Source organism: Nicotiana tabacum, chromosome 15, assembly GCF_000715075.1.
Source record: "Nicotiana tabacum cultivar K326 chromosome 15, ASM71507v2, whole genome shotgun sequence".
Taxonomy (NCBI): domain Eukaryota; kingdom Viridiplantae; phylum Streptophyta; class Magnoliopsida; order Solanales; family Solanaceae; genus Nicotiana; species Nicotiana tabacum.
Genome location: NC_134094.1, coordinates 124,894,228 through 124,914,679, shown reverse-complemented (window position 1 = coordinate 124,914,679; position 20,452 = coordinate 124,894,228). Strand labels below are relative to the sequence as shown.

Genomic DNA, 20,452 nt, shown 5'->3' with positions numbered 1-20,452 from the left:
TAATGCGAAACTAGTTGAAGGTAATTTAACATTAATTAAGGTTAATAAAATATACTAGCTGGAGAAAGGTGGTGAGTTTACCAGCACTACTAAGGACAGATGTGGAGCTAGGATTGTTCTGAGTTTTAGGACATGAATTTAATTATTGGTAATTGTGTTTTAAATTTAATTTTTATACATATTTAATGATTTAGATTTTTTAATATAAATACATGGTTTGGCCTAAACTGCTATATTTTGCAAACATTCGAGAACTAAGCGACGCAAGTGCAATCTGAGTAAGCATAACAGGATGAATTTAGAAGTAGAGAAAGAAAGACATAGTGCACCAACGTACAAGTGAGTGGAATGTGAAATATTAAAAGACATAGTCCTTTCATCAAAAAGTAAAATAAATTTTCCATTAAATCAGTTAATTAGCTCTTAACTGGAAAAAAAAAATAAGGATGATAAAATACCGAGATATTAGTAGGATTGTGCGTAAATATCGAATTACCATAATGAAACCTAAAATATTTGGTATTTGATATAATTCAGTATTTTAGTATTTGGTATGGATTTTGTTTAAGTTTTAAAAGATATTAGTATTAGGTATTTAAAAATAAAATATTAAAATATCGATATCGTACCAAAATATATACTAAATTAGACAATACACATAGTATTGATTATAATATAAATATAAAAATTCTAAAATTCTACTTTCCCTATTCTTAGGATTTTTTTAACCTTTCCCGCCTTTTTTTAAAAATACTATACTTACATTTCCCCCCTTGTTTGGTTACCCACTTATCGACCTTTCCCCCTTTTAGGTTTAACAATTTTTTTTTTTCAATTTTTTTTCACTGTACTATAACATTTTTATTTTTTGAGTTTTTGAGTACCTTACTTAAGAATATTACAATCTATGATTCTATGCATTAGTTAGTACTAAAGCCAAACAAAGTGAAGTTAATTACCAGACTGACTAAAAAGAAATCGAAGGGAGAAAAATCGAGTCATAGCGAATTTAATTAGGTATGTTATTGATATGTTATTTTAAGAAATCAAATATCGAAAATACCGGACCGAAATATTTAAATAACCTACCGTACCAACCGACGAAGATCAACCTTTCCCCCTCTTAGGTTTAGCATTTTTTTGTTGCAATTTATTTTTTCACTGTATTATAACATTTTCTTTTTTTGAATTTGTGAGTATCTTACTTAAAAATATTACAGTCTATGGCTTTATGCACTAGTTAGTACTAGAGCCAAACAAACTGAAATTAATTATGAGACCGACTAAAAAGAAACCGATAGGAGAAAAATCGAACCATACCGAATTTAATTAGGTATAGTATTGATATGTCATTTTAAGAAATCAAATACCAAACCGAATATGTAAATAACCTACCGTACCGACCCACGAACCCGTAGATACTAAAAACTAAAATAGCAAACTAACTTTAATAAACGAAAATTAAATTAGGAAAGCAATCATGAGTCGGTTTATGGTTTTAGGGGGTTTCCCACTTCATTAAGGATTCTAATTCCCAATTAAGAGGCTTTTATCTCTCTATATATACGCCTAATTCTTCTCCTAAATTCTCACATCAAAACACATACTTCCTCCTCCTTCTCCTTCATCAATGGCAATTCTCTCAGATTACACAGAAGAAAATCAAGAACAGCCTATGAAGCCTATAGAGAAAAAACAAGAAAATTCTTCTCCTTCAACCCCAAAAGAAGAAGAAAATTCTTTTTCAACCCCAAAAGAAGAAGAAAACAAGAAGTTAAAGCCAAACAAGTCCAATGGCCTAGACATGGAGAATTATTCATGGGGTCAATCTCTTCAAGAAGTTACGATCAACGTCCCAATTCCTTTTGGCACAAAATCAAGATTCATAATTGTTGAAATCAAGAACACTACCCTCAAAGTTGGACTAAAAGGTCAACCATTAATAATAAATGGTGAATTTTTTAAAGCAGTGAAAGTTGATGAATGTTATTGGAGTTTAGAAGATCAGAAAGAAATTTCCATTCTTTTAACTAAGCAAAATAAATCTGATTGGTGGAAGTGTTTGTTAAAAGGTGGACTAGAAATTGACACACAAAAAGTTGAGCCAGAGCCAAGTAAATTGTCAGATTTGGACACTGAAACAAGGGCAGCAGTTGAAAAAATGATGTTTGATCAAAGACAAAAACAGATGGGACTTCCAACAAGTGAGGAGATTACAAATCAAGATATGCTTAAGAAATTTATGGAACAAAATCCTGATATGGCTAAGAACTTTGCTAATGCTAAGATGATGCCTAACTCTAAGATGATGGGAATGGGCTAATTGCATTGAAGTTTTATTTTGCTGATCTTTTTTTAATCTATAGTAGATTTAGTTTTTTTTTTTCATGCTAGTATGAGAGATTGGAATTATTGTTGGATTTTTTTTGATTTCGTGGGGCTTTATTGTTTGGTTAATGCATAATCAATTAATCTTAATTTTTTCTATTGGAAAAAAGTTTGTTTAGCCGAATATTTACGTCATTTTTGCCCTTTTAATGTAGAGTTTAACTTATATACACGAATAGTGTAAGGCCAAACAAAAAATATCAAGTAACTCACCATAAAAAGTAGAATCCATAATATTGAAAATGCGGTAAAATACCAACTACCACATGTAAAGGTGACCAGACGGTATAAATTCTTTTTACACTGTCAGTGATATTAATTAAACTCTTAATGAATTCGTTCCTATACTATTCAGTTCTTGTTTATTTTATATCGTGTACAACTTCATAAAATAGAAAACCTTAGCTTTATACATAAATAGCACTTACATGTACAACTTAGGAGCAAGTCTTGATACAATATTGAAGTATAAAAGTAAAGTTCAAAAAACGATTTTTGTTATAAAAAAAAAAAATTAAGGATCAAACACGTACTTGAACACTATCTCGATCCTATTTTATGTGGTAGACAGGTAGCCCCAAAATTACTAACATGAACACTATCTCGAATTATCGATCCTTCCAAAATGCATTAAATTAATCAAAATTTAGTATTAAAAATGAGTGAGAAAAAATAATAATTTTCTGTCCATACATATGTAGTACAACATGAGAGGTACGTAATTAAAATTTAAAGAGCATTATTATGCATGGAATTCAGTTAACAAATTTTCTTCTCTTACCTCCTCATAATTCCGTCCATTTCTCTCTTCCACCCCAAATCAACTACCCTTTCCCTAATCTCCCATATACTCCATATTCACCAAACAAACAGAAAAAAATAAAAAATAAAAAAAGAAGTTCTAATCAGATTTCTGGGGTTTTACTTCCATTTTAGCCTCTAGAGATCTGATCTATTATAACATATCATTCTCGTCTTTTTTTTTATCATCAAAAAACCAAACAATAAAAATGGTTCGGTGCAGCAATTGTTTTATGACAATGCTTAATTTTTTCACGTTGGTAGCTTCATTAATTCTCATATTAATTGCCATATCAGTTAATATGAACTCAAATGCTACCGTTTGCCAAAAAACTCTTCAAAAACCTCTGTTGATATTAGGGTTATTCCTTTTGGTACTTTCTTTAATGGGAATTATAGGGGCATCTTGTCATGTCTCGTTTTTGTTGTGGATATATTTGTTTTTGTTGTTTTTGCTCCTCGTAGGGATGATTATTTACCAGCTTTTCTGCATCGTTATCGCGTTGAAACATTTAGATAGTAATCCAGAACCTAAAGGTGAATGGGAAGATCAATTTCAAGAATACTCCCATTGGTTTAAGAAGCAGTTGCCTGATGATCGAGACTGGGAAAAGATTAAGAGTTGTTTGATTGATGTCAAATACTGTAATTACCTTTCCAAGGACAGAACTGCTGAATTTTATAAAGAGAAGTTGTCCTCGACTCAGGTTCTTCACCTTTTCTCTTAATTTAACACTATTGTTTTAAGAAAGAAATCAAGACTTTTAAATTATATTTATATGTAGAAATGTAACATTCTTTAATTTTTGAGACCGACTAAAAATGAGAGTATGCCAAATGGTATGAGGTATCTCTGTAATATGTGTATATATTTGCATACCAAGTATAACATCACGGTTGGTTCTGAGAAGATAGTCAAAATAAAAAGGTCGAGATGAAGTCATGTAATCAATGTCTAATGATTTCATTCGCAATTTAAGTAAATTTTGCATTGAAATGTTATCCCGTTTGATTAAAACAGAAATGAGTCAAAATTAGCAATATTTGTCACCCTACTATTGTATTTTTATTTTCTTTTAGAAGGAAAAACTGTTAAATCTCAATATTACCATAAATGAGAGTGCATGCATGGGACACACCAATCAATATCGCCGGAGGCGGAGCCGGGATTTGAAAGTTATGAATTCATGAGTGTAATTCTTTTAACTTATTGGTTTCTAAATAAATAATTCATACATGTTCAATGAACTTTTTAAAATAGATACATTGTTTGAATCAACGTTACTGAATTCGGCAGAACCCGTAATCAATACTCTGGCTCTGCCCCTGAATACCGCTATTGCAATGTGGTTTAATTTACTATCTTGCTTGTTGAATTAGAGACAAAGGTTTCAATCGGGAAATAGTTCAATCTTGTTAATCTCAATATTATCATAAAGAATTTATTACATACTAGGAAACTTCAATTTATGTTTCAATCTTGAGAGAAAATTGGGTTGGAATAAGCTGTTAAACCCTTTGTCTGCCAGTGGTTCGTGAAGAAGGAAGTCCTAGCTATTTGAGTTTTATATGAAGTTATATATATGCACTAGCACTACAAATATATATACAATTAGGTCACATGTAACGTAATTACATGCAAACTAATTTTGTGATAAGTCCGGTGCACTAAGCTCTCGCTATGCGTGGGATCTGGGGAAGGGTCGGACCACAAGAGTCTATTCTGCGCAGTCTTACCCTGCATTTCTGCAAGAGGCTGTTTCCACGGCTTGAACTCGTGACCTCCTAGTCACATGGTATCAACTTTACCGGTTACGTCAAAGCCCCTTCAATTCTATGATAAGCATTAAATATAATCAGATAAATAATAATAGTACTAACTAACATACTTGAAACTTTATCATGAACATAGTAATTATTTCCTTTTGATACAGTCGGGTTGCTGCAAACCACCCACATACTGCAACTTTGAGTTCCAAAATGCAACAACATGGATCGTGCCTAAAACAGGTGCAAAAGTGCCAGACGACGCAGACTGTAAAGCTTGGAACAATGAACAGAAACAGATGTGTTACAACTGCAATTCATGCAAAAAAGCTGTTCTTGACAATATCAAGAAATATTACAAGCATTCCTCTCTCATAAGCTTTTGCATCTTCGTTATTATATCTATTGTTTACTCTATTGGTTGCTGTGCTCTTACTAATAACAGTTACAGACATAGGGCTCATGTCTACCATGGCTACAGACCCTACGGTCCTGGCCCTTATGGTTACCCGTGATAAGAACTAGCCACAATTGTTTTTGATTAATACCAGGCTTTTGTCTGTGGTAGAGTTCGTGCTGCATTATTGGTCTAGTACTATATATGGACTCACCGTTTTGAATAACTTCTTATTGTAATATATGTGTATGACTTTACTAGATTGAAACATATACACACTTTTTTGAGTCATGATCAGCTGTTGGGCTAGCTGCTTGATTCTCTTGCTATGTCAAATTTTTGATATTTTTGTATAGTTTGTAATATTAAAGGTGGAAATAATGATACTTCAAGTGTAGTACTCTCACATTGGAAGTGTGATTATTGTAAATGTAACTTTTGACGTTTAATTTTCTTGAGAGACTTCATCTCTAGAGTCCCACATTGAAAATGAAATTGGAAAAATAACTCTCTAGATGCTCATTCATCCTTTTCCTATCCATTTTATATGATGTTTATTGGAATGATACTCCCATATGGTATTAGAAAGTACTTGTTCGTTATATATATACTTCCTCCATCCCAATTTATGTGAATCTATTTGACTGGATATGAAGTTTAAGAAGAAAAAAAAGACTTTTGAACTTGTGGCAAAAAAAAATTGTATGGCTATAAATCATTGCATAAAGGTAAATTGTTTTCAAATATGGAAAATGATCATCTTTTTGGCATGGACTAAAAAGGAAATAGGTTCACGTAGATTTAAACGGGAGAGAATTGACTTTGACTTGGATTGGGACTTGCAAAATAAATAATAGGTTGATCATACACAGTGTCATACCTAACAATTAAATCTCTCTGTAAACATGGTTCAGTACTAATCACATTTTTAATTTTTAATTTTTTTTGGTTTATCATGTCATCTAAAACTTGTCATTACCATGAAGTTTATATCTCATAAATTCCCGTTCATCAAATATGAAAAGGGGTACGTTAACCTTGGACCTTGGTTTAACCTTATAGTCAAAATCCTAAAATCTACTAATTGAATTTTTATTAAGTGCTTACAAAGTTAATTTCAAAAGCAATTTCTCTTATCTTTCGCATCATTGTATCCAGACTCCAATTTTCTCACCCAATGATCGAACATTACAATAACTTCGAGCTGTCCATGTTTGATGCAATGAAGAAACATGCGTAAAATAGGCAATTCTACTTTTTATAACTCTTTTGTTTTTTCAATTCACTAAACACATTTTCCTTTGTGTCTGTCCCGATTAATAATTTCATTTTCCTGCATAGAAAAAATATTGTTAGTATTTTGTATTCAAAACTAGAAAATCTGAAGATGTTAGTTTAAGAAAACAAAAAAATAGAAAATTTCGAGCCCACAAGTTTCTTGTGTGTCCTTAAGAAATTTAATCCTCTCACAGTTGCTCAAGGTTTCGGATTAATTCCTTTCAGGTAGAACGGAACAACTATTCTGTGATAGCGGCGGTTCAAATCACAAAACTTCGGCGAACTCAAATGGTGGAGTAAATCACACAAAATGCTTACGTTTTTCTTTGAAAATTAATGTAGAATGCAGAAGAGAACGAGGGGAGAAATTTTCAGATTCGGTGGTGAAAAATAAGGCTGAGACTCTCTATTTATAGCAAATAAAGTTGAGTCACAACAGGTGCAAATGTGTTTGTTCGTCTGATAAGGTATCTATTCAGCAAAAAATTTGAATTTTTGTTAACCGGAATATTTGGTCGCGAATTTGATCGTTGGAAAATAATGCTGCGAATTTCCAAGTTAATTTTTTTCCACCCAAAAATATTAGAAAAAAAATATTAAATGACAGAAAAGGAAAATAAATTTGGACCAAACAATTATCAATTAATTGACCAAATCAAAATCAAAATCAAAATCTGAAGCCGAAGCCGGTTTTCAAGTTAATTTTTCATCCTTCCCGAACGCAACATACAACTCTCTGTTGTACTGCGCTCTCCAAGTGTGCTTGCTCCCCCCTTCTTCCTTACCCTGGCAAGTCTTTGTGAAATAACTCTGATGAGAAGGAAAAAGAAGGTGTTAAGAGACCCTCCTGGCCCAACCCTAGACACTCTAAGATCCTTTTTCAAACATGCTCCCATTTCGAGTCAAGAAAAAAATGGCTCGAATGGTACGATCCCTCTGTCACCCCAGAATGAAAGGGGTGATCTCGTAGTTCTTGGTCTGTGAAGATGCGTTGTTAGGTGCTCTATTTTATTTTCCCATTGAGGCCAAACCTAAACCTGTGCTCGAGAGATAGTTGTCCATACACTGATAAGGGATGTATGGATTCTCGAAAAGAGAGGAGCCTTTATTTTACCTTATTTTTCAGCAGGTCGCCTACTATGCACTCTCTATATCTTTGGATAAAGAACAATCCATCCCACCAAAGAGGGTAATTTTCGAACAAAAATATTAGAAAAAAAAATATTAAATGACGAAAAAGGAAAATAAATTTGGTCCAAAATATTATCAATCAATTGATCGAATCCGCATACGAATCCAAAGCCGAAGCCGAGCCGAGCGACGACGACGACGATTGCGCGAGGTTGGCTTTCTTCTCGACTCTTTAAGGGCTAGAAGAAGTGCTTCATCCTCTTCCTATCCAACGAGGGACAAAGTTCTTTTGTAAAAGAGACTAATTCAAAATTTTATTTTCCTCCATTTCTTTTCCCACTATTTTCTATTCATATCTCTTTTGTTTTAATTAATAAATCCCAACAATCCCCCACATGAATGGGGAATGGCTATCCGAAAAAATATGCATGAAAAAATTGTGTGATTCGCAAGAAAGGATTAATCGCATCTAGATAAGTAGGCTTCCCTTTGAACTTTCTGTAGTGAACATATGTCGAATATACTCGATCAATCGGTAGATTAGATATCTGTGAATCGTCGAACTTTGGTGTATACCTACTCAACCATAAGTCACACAATCAACCCTTAACCGTCTTTGGTTCTTATTGTTGTGTTCGTTTCATCCATGAATACCGCCTGGTTTCATAAGTACCTAGAGAACTGGCCTTGCAAAATTCTCCTTGAAGTGCCTATCACTTCACACTTACATAGATGATTCCTAAACGTGTTATCCCGTAGATACACTCTTTGATATACCCCGTATCAAATTTAGAAACTATTAAAAAGCCTTAACGCTTTATCCTTGTTATTGAACATTGTCTTCATCGTGAGAATGGACCAAAATTTTATTTGACAATGTTGAACTGTCACTAATAACTTTTTTTGATCTCCTTGAACCTAGATCTTGGGATTTCTAGTCTTCTAGGTAGAGTTACCTCCACAGTGACTTGTCCTCAGCCATAGTCTCATTCCCTTTGATGACTTCTCAACCGCCTCTCTAGTTAGGCCTTTTGTGAGCAGATCCGATACATTATCTTTTGACTTTACATAATAAATAGTAATAATTCCACTATAGAGTAGTTGTCTAACGGTATTGTGTCTTCGTCGTATGTGACGAGATTTTTCGTTATACATAATGCTCCCAGCCCTTCCTATTGCCTCTTGATTGTCGCAATGTATGCATATAGGTGCCAAAGATTTGGGTCAAAATGGAATATCTTCCAAGAAATTTCGGAACCATTCAACTTCTTCATCGGCCTTGTCTAAAGCTATAAACTCAGACTCCATTGTAGAGCGGGAGATACATGTCTGTGTGAACGAATTCTAAGACGCTGCTCCTCCACCAATGGTAAAAACGTATCCACTTGTGAATTTTTATTCTGTTGATCGGTGATCTAATTTGCATCACTATATCCCTCAATAATTGCGGGATAATTATTGTAATGCAATGCATAGTCTTGGGTATATTTCAAATAACTCAAAACTCATTTCGTTGCTATCTAATGAGCTTGGTCGGGATTACTGGTATATCGACTAAGCTTACTTATAGCACAAGCTATATCAGGTCGTGTACTCGGAGCATATTCTAATTGAGACTTGCTTTGACCTTTATTCTTTACAAAAGTATGGTTTAAATCAATTGACGTTTTTGCAACTTTAAAGTCAAAATATTTGACCTTTTCAAGTACCATTTTAATATAATGAGAATGAGACGAGGCTACACCTTGAGGAGTCTTAAGGATCTTAATTCTCAAAAGTAAATCGGCAACTCTAAGTCCTTCATATCAAACTTACTAGTAAGCATGCGCTTAGTAGCATTTATGTTAGCAATGTCGTTACTCATTATCAACATATCATCCACATAATTGACAATTTGATTTGGAGTATTCTTAATGTAAACACATTTGTCACACTCATTGATCTTGAAACCATTTGACAATATTTTTTGGTCAAATTTCGCATGCCATTATTTTCGTACTTGTTTTAGTCCGTAAAGTAGCTTAACAAGCCGACACACCTTTTTTTCTTTTACGGGAACTACAAACCCTTCAGGTTGTTCCATATAAATTTCTTCTTCCAAATCTTTATTTAAGAAGGTTGTCTTCATATCCATCTGATGGATTTAAAGGCCATACACGGCAGCTAACGTTATTAACACCTGGATAGATATAATCGTCGTTACCGGCGAGTATGTGTCAAAGTAGTCAAGGCTTTCTCGTTGTCTAAACCCTTTAACAATTAATCTTGCCTTATATTTGTCAATAATACCATCAGCTTTCATTTTCCTTTTGAAAATTCACTTAGAACCCAAAGGTTTATTTCCCGGAGGAAGATCAATCAATTTCCAAGTATGATTACTTAATATGGATTTTATCTCACTATTGACTGCCTTTTTCCAATATTGTGCTTCCGAGGAAGACATTGCTTCTTTGAACGTTTGAGACTCATTTTCCAACAAGAATGTCGGAAAATCTGGTCCAAAGGAAGTAGTTGTCCTATGATGTTTACTACGTTTGGGATTTTCTTCAGTAAAGGTACTTTCATTTGCTTCTTCTCGAGGTCGCTTAAATTTTTCACTAGACGACTCACATTCCTTTTTATATGAATAAATATTCTCAAAGAATTTAGCATTATCTGATTCGATTACCGTATTAATATGAATGTCGGGATTTTCTAATTTATGAACCAGATAGCGATATACCTTGTTATTTGTTGCATATCCTATGAAAACGCAATCAATTATTTTTTGTCTAATCTTTACCCTTTTGGGTTTAGGGACTTGCACTTTAGCCAAACACCCCCATACTTCAAAATATTTTAAGTTGGGTTTCCTTCCTTTTCATTTTTCGTATGGAATGGATTGAGTTTTGCTATGGGGAACTCGATTGAGTATTCGGTTAGCTGTAAGAATAGCTTCCCCCCACAAGTTATGAAGTAAACCAGAACTTATTAATAAGGCATTCATCATCTCCTTTAACGTTTTATTCTTTCTTTCTGCAATTCAATTTGATTGCGGTGAGTAAGGGGCAGTCGTTTGGTGAATAATGTCATATTCCAAACATATTTCTTCAAAAGTAGATTCATATTCGCCACCCATATCACTTCTTATCAGTTTGATCTTTTTGTTTAGTTGCGTTTCAACTTCACTTTTGTATTGCTTGAATGCATCAATTGCTTCATCTTTACTATTAAGTAAGTAAATATAGCAATATCTAGTACTATCGTCAATAAAAGTTATAAAATACTTTTTCCCACCACGAGATAGTATTGACTTCATGTTGCAAATATCTGTGTGAATTAAGACTAAAGTATTTGAATTCCTTTTAACTAAGGATGTTTAACATACTTTGACTCCGCACATATTTGATATTTCGAGTTATTGCATTCAAACTTAGGAAATACTTCCAAATTAATTATTTTTCGCAAAGTTTTAAAGTTGACGTTTCCATAAATTATTTAACTCAAGCAAGTAAAAAGAAGCTGAAATTTTATTCATATCAATGGCAATTACATTGAGTTTGAAAAGGCCCTCAGTAAGGTAATATTTTTTCTACATACATTTCATTCTTACTAACTACAACCTTGTCAGAAATAAAAACTCACTTAAAGTCGTTATTGACTAGAAGTGATGTCAAGACTAAATTCTTCCGCATTTCAGGAACATGAAGGACATTGTTTGGAGTCACAATCTTGCGACAAGTCGTCTTCAAAGTTATCTTGCTTGTTCCTTCAATTTTTGCAGTAGCGAAATTTGCCATAAAAATTGTCTCGTCGGGTCAAGAGGGAGCATACGAAGTAAATAATTCCTTATTAGCACAAACATGACGAGTTGCCCCAGAATCAATCCACCATTCTCTAGGATTTCCGACTAGGTTGCATCCAGAAAGCATGGTACACAAATCGTCTATTTCATCATTCTTTCCAATCATGTTTGCTTGGCTTTTCTTTTTGTCCTTCTTTGGTGCACGGCAGTCAGCAACCGTGTGTCCAATCTTTCCACAATTGTGGCAATTACCTTTGAACTTCTTTTTACTTGGGTAATTCTTTGGTCCGGAAGGTTCTTTCTCTTTTTGCTCGTTGAATCTTCCTCTACAATATTTGCTCCCATTATTATTGAGTTTTCACGAGACTTATTTTCTGCAGCCTTGTTTCCCTCTTCAACCCTTAGGCGAACAATAAGGTCTTCCAACGTCATCTCCTTGCGCTTATATTTCAAGTAGTTTTTAAAGTCCTTTCGCATTGGAGGCAACTTTTCAATAAATGTCGTAACTTGAAACGCTCATTTATGACCATATCTACAATCAGAAATTTAGAATCAATAATATAATTAATATCTTTAATAAATATATTGATTCGATTTATACCTTCGGCAAGGAGGTCATGAACGATGACTTGCACTTCTTGAACTTGAGTTATGATAGACTTATTGTCAACCATTTTAAAATTCAAGAACTTTGCGGCAACAAACTTCTTAAGTCGATCATCTTCCGTCGTGTACTTCTTTTCAAGAGCGTTCCACAACTCTTTCAAAGTTTCCATGATACTGTAAACGTTGTACAAGTCATGCTCCAAACAACTCAAGATATAATTTTTGCACAAGAAGTCAGAATGCTTCCATGCCTCCGTGACCACAAACTGCTCACTATCCGGAGTTTCTTCTCCCAAAACTAGAACGTCCTTACTGATAAAGCGCTGCAAACTGAGTGTGGTCAGGTAGAAAAATATTTTCTACTGCCAGCGCTTGAAGCCCACGCCGAAAAATTTTTCGGGCTTTTCTGCCGGTGCCATCACCGGTGTAGGCACCGTGCGACTTGAAGACGCGGTAGCCATAGCAGCAGTAGTAGTCCCAACAGAACCATTTGTTGTTCCGTACTTGTGTCATTTTTCTGTAAAAGAAATTAACACAACCAGAGTTAGTAAGTCGGTCAAGTTTTTATATCTTCAAACCGAATACAAATAACCGAGTAGAAAATCACAAGGATTTTAATCTCGGATTGAGTATAAAGACACAAAGACTTTAATCTCAAACTGGAGTAGAAAATTCGAAGATTTTAATCTCCAAAACGGGAGTAGAAAATCGCTAGGATTTTAGTCTCCCAAACCAGAATGTAAGATGAACACAGAAATATATAATAAATTCCTTAAGCTTATTAGTATTCTGTATTCAAAACCAGAAAATCAAAATACGTTAGTTTAAGAAAACAAAAAAAACATTAAATTTCGAGCCCACAAATTTCTTGTTTGTCCTTAAGGAATTTAATCCCCTCACAATTGCCCAAGGTTTCAGATTAATTCCTCCCTGGATAGAACGGAATAACAATTCTGTGATAGCGGCACTTCAAATCACAGAATTTCGGTGAACTCAAATGGCGAAGCAAATCACACAAAATGCTTACGTTTTGCTTTGAAAATCAATGCAGAATGCAGAAGAGAGGGAATAGATTTTCAGATTCGGTGGTGAAAAATAAGGCTGAACCTCTCTATTTATAGGCAATAAAGTTGAGTCCCAACAGGTGCAAAGGTGCTTGTTCATTTGATAAGGTTTTTATTCAGCAAAAAATTTGAATTTCTAATATTTGGTCGCGAATTGGACCGTTGGATGCCGCGAAGCCAAAGCCGAGTGAGCGACAACGACGGCGCGAGGCATGCTTTCTTCTCAACTCTTTAAAAGTTTGAAGAAGTGCTTCCATATACAAGCACAAGAAATTTCCTCATACGCAAGTTTTATAGTGTTAGCAAACTTGTATAAGTTGGCAGAATAGATTGAATTTGACCAAAATCCAAGTAAAGCTAAATCAACTAATAGCAACTTGTTTGTGAGTACAATTTCTTTATATGTTATTATGTATATTCAAATTAAAAACGATATTGGACATAAACAAGTCTTTATAGTGTTACTGTGGATAAGGAATTAGAAGAATTAATCCGTCAAAACTGCAAAATAAGTTGATATTACAATTTAGAAGACAATATAGCTCATTATCTGAAACAAGTTGCTAATAATAGTGAAATTTGCACCAGTTTAAACTGAATTTAATCACCGTTATAATTGAGACACACACTTAAAAAAGGATCCCTCTTCACTGTATATAAAATATCAGAATAATAGTAATAACTAATGCATAACGGGATACATCCAAATATTTCATCACCAAAGCTGCATCACTGCTCAACCATAACATAAATGTCTTTCATATTCCTGTCAATATCCAGCAACATAATTGTTTTCCTGCCCAGCAATGCTCGGGGTAGCTGTAGAATCAATATAGAGGTACTAAAGTACGCAACAGCCTAACCAACAAATTGCAATTGAACAACTATAGAACTATATCGAAGAGGTCATTGTAGATCTTTGAAAGGTAGAGCTGCTATTGAACAACAATTAGGAGGTAACTTCAAGTGGAAAAATTATTTGAGGTTTTAATGCTGCACCCAATCTTTAAGTATTTTAGTTAATCTATGAAACTTCAATAAGACTGGTTTATATAGAGCTTTTTAGCTCAAACATCAAGCAAAAGACATGGAAAGAGTATCAGAAAGATCATGTCGATTGATAATCTAAGCCAGGATATATATCATAAGCAGCTCTTGTTCACAACTTTACGTCTTAGAATACTTTTGTAAAGCTTGTATATCAACCTCAGGTCCTCTCTGCCAAGAAGATTAAATGAAAGAAAGCTAATGCATAAATAATAGAGGTTTTAACTGAGAAATATATCACAAGTACACCAGTGTATGCTAAACACATTCCATTAACACTATCCACAACAATTCATCCTACCTATATATGGAGTAGATTGTTGAGACAGCTCATCCAACCATGGTACGCTTTCTACCTCTTTGTCGCACTAAAAGTTGTAATTTAAAAAGACAAGAAGTCAGTATAGCATAAATGTAAACATCAAACTATTGCCAACTCTAGAAGATCCAAGGGAACTTAACTACCAAATTGTAGAGTACACACCTTGGGCAAGCTTATTCAATGTTGAGCACCACTGTTTGGAGGATTTCCTGTATGCAGCAAGTATCTTATCCATCTACAAAATGCAGATCATTACAAGATTACATCCACCTGCATAAGACACTGATTATGGGTGGAAAACTATTTCGATATTTCTTGTGTGTGCATGTGGGGCGGGGCGGGTTCGGGAGTAGGGAGGGTCATGTTTATCAGCCATGAGAAAGAAAAAGGAAAGCAAAACAAACACTCTTTTTTTTGATGACCGAGAAATCCGTCTGGGGTCGATCCTTTGGACCAACCGCAGCCTTCGAAACTCGGTGGATAATAGGCCCGCCCCTCTACCCTTCTCCACTTAAATATCAGGCTTTGCTTTGCATGGTGTGAGGGCTTGAACCTGTGACCTAAGACACAAATCCACCACCCTTTGCCACTTGAGCTAGGCCCTGGGGGCAAAGCAAAACGAACACTTAATGCCTCGGTTCGGTGAAAAAGTAAGAACTACTGACTGTACTTACCACATTTCCGCATGAAGAGTGCATAGAAAGCAACGCTCGTTCAAGTACATATAAATCTACTGCTTTATCTTCTGGAAGGGTTGATGTAAAGCTCAGACCAAAATCAATCAATACCTGTTGAAACACAGTGCTACTGATTACCACTGGTTTAGCAATATACAGGTTAAGAACCAACCAATCAATGAATAATCAATATGTGAACTAAGTCTCAATTCCAAACTGTTTAGAGCACGCTATATGAATACTTCTTATCTATTCTACTCTGTATTCAGACACATGTGATTCCAAGAAATATAGGGGGGAAAAAAAAATGAAAGGGAAACAAACTGTAACAGAGCTTCCCATGTAGTATACACTACCCAATAGACCCACAAAGACTCAGATTCGACCTTTAAAAACACCTACCAATCGATTGGTATCCCTGCGGATTAACATGTTTGATGTGGTCAAATCGCCATGAACAAGGCCACCATCATGGAGCTTGCCAATTGCACGACCAATCTGAATCGCAATGTCATTCATTCTTTCTTCAACTATACCATGTAATCCAAAATCGAGAAGTACGTCCTTGACCGAAGGGCCTTCCACATATTCAAATGTCAGAGAATGCGATATAGCATCAACAGCATAAAGAACTGGAGTTAAAACCCCTAGCTTCCTAGCTTTAGTCATGCATCGGGCCTCCTGCTCCAGCATTAACACATCTTAAAGTCATCCAACTATACTGGTCAAAATTCATGAAATAAGGAATTGACAATTTCTGGCTCAACTAACCGCATTTAATCGTTTGAGAGTGAGCTTTGTGTCCAAAATTGGATGCCTATATTTTTTTGAGAACCGTTCCTTAACTATACACCTCTTTCCCACAAAAGATGTCTCAAAGACTCTCTGAAGAAAAAGAGCGAAAAGCAGAAAAGATGCATAAGATATTTAGAAGATTCACATAGTAAACAACAAAAATAAACAGCTCAAATCGGTGCCTCCAGACTACTATATTCTATTATTGATGCGCCTCATGACAATCGCTAAGTGGTGAAAGCACAACCCATGATGTGTAGGTTAGGCACACTTCACTTCAACGGTTCGAACTCTTGTGGCAGACAAAAGCTTGGTATTTAAGTGGGGAAGGTAAAGGGGCAGGTATGGTATCCACTCAGTTCCGAACCGTGCGCCGCTATCTTAGGGGATTTCTCAGTCGTAAAAATAATTCTGCTCTTGATGCTACTCAAAATCCAATAACCAAAATAACTATTGTTTCAGCAATTAAATGATAAATTAGCTCGTAGGAAACCAAATAGAACAGCAACAGGTAACTTACAGCCTCGGCACCTTGCTTAATCAAAATTAAGGAGCTTTCTTTTACTTCTGAATTGATTTCCATCATAATTTCCTCTAACAAGATAAGCTTCCTAACAGAATTATCTGCATTACCAACACTAAAACCACTTTAGGAAATCTCAAGCAAGAAATTTAGACACTCAAATTGCTAAATTAATTGCAACTACAAAACTACACCCACACACTAATATCAGAACAATAATATGAGAAATTACATATCAGCACATAATAAGCTAAAAGTGGTGAACTTTTTTACAATTATCTAAAGAAAATTCAAAACTTGGAAATGAAATTATACAATTACGTAGAAGTTTTAGGGTTTCGTACTGACAACTTCAGAGAATACTGTGAGAGGGAAAGCAGAGGGACAGTTCTTTACCAGTTCAAAACTAACAACTGTAAGTCTGATTTGGGCGCTTCCGTTGCTAATTAGGGCTACACCTGTAGTTGTTGTAGGGAAACAATTTATATATATATACAGGAAAAGAAAAGAAAATATTTCTATGCCCCAAAGTGGTATTTTAGATATTGATTCCTGAATTCATTGCTTGATTTTAAATATTTTAAAAACTATGTAGAAGAGTACTTATATCACAATTTTTATTATGAAAGAATACGTAAAAATGTTCGAAGATAACGTCACTAATCTTGATTTATGGATAGTACTTAATTAGTAATCTAGTCGCCCCGAGTTATACAACACTTTTACTTTTTGAGATTCAAACTTATTAATTTTGATTGTGTATTGGCAGATAGAATATTTTAATTTTTTAAAATAAAACTTGCATATTTAAAAACCAGTATTATAATTAAGTCATAATTATTAATAATTCAAAATATTTAAAATACATATAAAAAAGTTACGATTTAAAAACAATTATTTGATTCTTGAAGTTTGAACACCATCGCGGGATGGAGGGTTAGTAAGTAATAGGAAAAATGACATTATATAGTCACTTTCAAGATAATAGCCGAAAAAATATATATTATAAGCTTAAACTATAGTGAAGCTGAAAACCTTTATAGGAAAAAGTCCCTTAAAAATATGTGTATATATTAGGAAATGAATTTATCAGTTGGAGTTGGTTGGGTTGTTTTCTTAACGATAATACTTTATAGGGAAAAGGGCCAAAAATGACCTTGTGATATTCGAAATGGATCAATTATAACATTCGTTTAAACTTGAGTCCAAAAATGACCTTGTCGTTATAGAATGGGTCTAATAATGCCCTTGTGTTATTCGAAATGGATCAATTATAACCTCGTTTAAATTTGAGCCCACCAATGACCATGTCATTAAAGAATGGGTCTAATACTGCTATTTCTCTCAGCTAGTAATGATTAGGGGGTATAAAATGGATATTTAAAAACCAACAGAACCGTGTCGAACCAATTTTTAGGTTTCTTTTAATAAACCGTAGGTTTTTATATAAATCTATAACCGTACCGATAATTAGGGTAGGTTTTTTATTTTATAAAAATAAACCGAAAAAATATCGAAGCGTACCGAATAAATTTACATTTGAAACATATATTTATATATTAAGTTTAAAAATAATAATGTATTAAAATGTGTACATTATTTATATTAATACATTATTATTTACAAATATAAATATTAGACTCATTCTTTAACGGCATGATCATTAATGGGATCAAATTTAAACGAGGGTTATAATTGATCCATTTCGAATAACACAAGAACATTATTAGACACACTTAATATATAAATATCGAACCGTACCGAATAAATTTACATGTAAAACATATATTTATACTTGGTCTAATAACAGGTCTGATATATTTACATGTGAAACATATATTCACATGTAAATTTATTCGGTACGGTTCGAATATATTTACATGTGAATCATATATTCACATGTAAATTTATTCGGTACGGTTCAATATTTTTTCGGTTTATTTTTATAAAATCTTTAATGGCAAGGTCATTGGTGAGCTCAAATTTAAACGAGGGTTATAATTGATCCATTCCGAATAACACAAGGGCATTATTAGACCTATTCTATAACGACAAAGTCATTTTTGGACTCAAGTTTAAACGGAGGTTATAATTGATCCATTTTGAATACCAGAAAGGTTATTTTTGGGCCTTTTCCCTACTTTATATATACATGGAAGGGTGATAAATTATTGTAAGAATTTTAGGGCATGTCCTAAAATATTGTTTGAAGTCAGTTGGCATGTATAGAAAAGTGAGATTTGTTGGGTTTTGTTAATTAACCCAAAAGAGGTGTGAATGAAGAATGGTGAAAAAAGAAATGGAGGGAAATGAAATTTTAAATTAGTCTCTTTTACAAAATAACTTTGTCCCTCATTGTAGTTTGGTGTAGGGATGCTTATCGGGCGGATTGGGCGGATAATTACGATTAACGGTTTGGCTTATCGATTATCGGATTATAAATATAGTAATCTGCTAGCCATCCAATAAGACAATGGGCGGATTTGTATCAGATTAACGATTATCGGTCGGTTTATCGGTTAAACCAAATAAATTTTTTTTAAACAATCAATATCAAACGGCCAAATGCATAGTTCAAAATGTCTCTGTTAATATTTGAACAATCAATACCATTAGCATTGTTATCCACAAAACAATTAGAAAACCCCCATTTACTGACAAACATCAAACTATAATTGTAAGTGAAGTAATGAGAAGCCACGACTTAAGTAAAATGGCCCGGAGAGGAATTCAATTCATGTCCACTCATAATTTATGAGAAGCCACAACTGTCATTAGCTACAAACAATTCTATCATTCTATGTACAACTACTTATGCAACAATGTAGTAACAAGTTTATATACATAAAGTAAAAGTGTAAATATAAAAATTCTTAACGGTTTACCCGATAAGAAAATTGAGTAATCAGCCCCCAAACCGTTAAGCCGTTAATTATAAAATCTCAATCCATTCACCATCCATTACCCCGATAATCCGATAGTACAACACGTATTTCACTCCCCCTGATGAAAACCTTGTTCCAAATATTTGAGTCTCCGCATTCCAATCTTGTATACCATATTCTCAAAAGTTGAAGTTGGCAAAACAAATCTGCTGGATTGTCACTTGAACGGATTTGTTGCACATCGATGTCACCATTTTTCTGAAGATCATGTGTGTAGAATAATTTTGGTGAAATGTACTTCGTTCTGTCTCCTTTTATAAATCATCTCTTTAATTGGGCTATGCATGTAGCATTGTCTTCGTATAATATTGTGGTTTTTTTTTATCACATTCCATCCCATATTTTTCTTGAATAAAATGAATCACAGATCTCAACCATACGCATTCCCTACTTGCTTCATGAATAACTATTATCTCAGCATGATTTGAAGAAGTAGCGGGAATAGATTGCTTTATGAAGCGTCATGATATGACAGTACCTCCACATGTAAACACATACCCTATTTGAGAACAAACTTTATGGGGATCAGATAAATAACTTGCATCTGCACAACCAATATGATCTGCACCACCTTTGTTAGCATTAGCAAGATACATAAGTGCACCAATTGTACTGAGATAGAGTATTTCAGGACCAAGGAGTTCCTCATCCTCTTCTAGAGGTCGGAACAGATCTTTATTGACTTCATGTGATCGATCACCCATTTGGTGTACTTAATGGGTGTGCTTTGTCCATGTAAAAGCGTTTTAAGACCTTTTATTTATAGACAGATTGATGGATTAAGATCCCGTCTGCTAAATATTCAATTTGCAGACTTAGACAAAGTTTTTCCCTTTGGAGCTCTTCTGGAGTTCCTATGAGATTTATGCCATTAACATAAACAACAAGTATAACAAACTATGATGTTGTTTTCTTTGTAAAAATGTA

At 34.0% G+C, this 20,452-nt stretch overlaps 2 protein-coding genes and 1 long non-coding RNA gene across 11 annotated transcripts; 2 read left to right on the top strand and 1 right to left on the bottom strand.

The window, feature by feature from the left end:
- The first annotated feature begins 1,606 nt into the window (after positions 1–1,606).
- On the top strand, positions 1,607–2,529 carry LOC107785569 (protein BOBBER 2-like). Its single transcript, XM_016606900.2, has one exon. It carries the CDS (start codon positions 1,631–1,633, stop codon positions 2,321–2,323), a length of 693 nt encoding a protein of 230 aa, XP_016462386.1. The 5' UTR covers positions 1,607–1,630; the 3' UTR covers positions 2,324–2,529.
- Positions 2,530–3,194: 665 nt separating this feature from the next.
- On the top strand, positions 3,195–5,807 carry LOC107785568 (uncharacterized). The gene is made up of 2 exons (XR_012699558.1): positions 3,195–3,896; positions 5,124–5,807. It is a non-coding gene; the product is annotated as an uncharacterized LOC107785568 (long non-coding RNA).
- A 7,896-nt stretch (positions 5,808–13,703) lies between these two features.
- Positions 13,704–17,133, bottom strand: LOC107785571 (uncharacterized). Of its 9 annotated transcripts, none has more exons than XM_016606902.2 (8): positions 16,977–17,133; positions 16,578–16,681; positions 16,034–16,147; positions 15,665–15,943; positions 15,260–15,373; positions 14,748–14,820; positions 14,565–14,631; positions 13,704–14,434 (listed from the first exon to the last, which is right to left on the bottom strand). In XM_016606902.2, the coding sequence occupies exons 2-7, from the start codon at positions 16,641–16,643 to the stop codon at positions 14,594–14,596; spliced, it is 684 nt and encodes a 227-aa protein (XP_016462388.1). In that variant the 5' UTR covers positions 16,644–16,681; positions 16,977–17,133; the 3' UTR covers positions 13,704–14,434; positions 14,565–14,593. The 9 variants fall into 9 exon arrangements, 7 of the variants coding, with proteins under 7 accessions (XP_016462388.1, XP_016462389.1, XP_075087339.1 ...); XM_016606903.2 differs by having other exon boundaries at positions 13,704–14,035; XM_075231238.1 differs by having other exon boundaries at positions 13,704–13,982.
- Positions 17,134–20,452: the final 3,319 nt, after the last annotated feature.

Bases quoted from the DNA above. Each gene is read 5' to 3' on its own strand.
- LOC107785569 (XM_016606900.2), top strand. From the start codon at position 1,631: ATGGCAATTCTCTCAGATTACACAGAAGAAAATCAAGAACAGCCTATG.
- LOC107785571 (XM_016606902.2), bottom strand. From the start codon at position 16,643: ATGATGGAAATCAATTCAGAAGTAAAAGAAAGCTCCTTAATTTTGATT. The intron at 16,148-16,577 runs GTAAGTTACCTG...CTTTTTCTTCAG, and splicing joins TTAAGCAAGGTGCCGAGGCT to AGAGTCTTTGAGACATCTTT. The intron at 14,821-15,259 runs GTAAGTACAGTC...TGCATTTTGTAG, and splicing joins ACTCTTCATGCGGAAATGTG to ATGGATAAGATACTTGCTGC.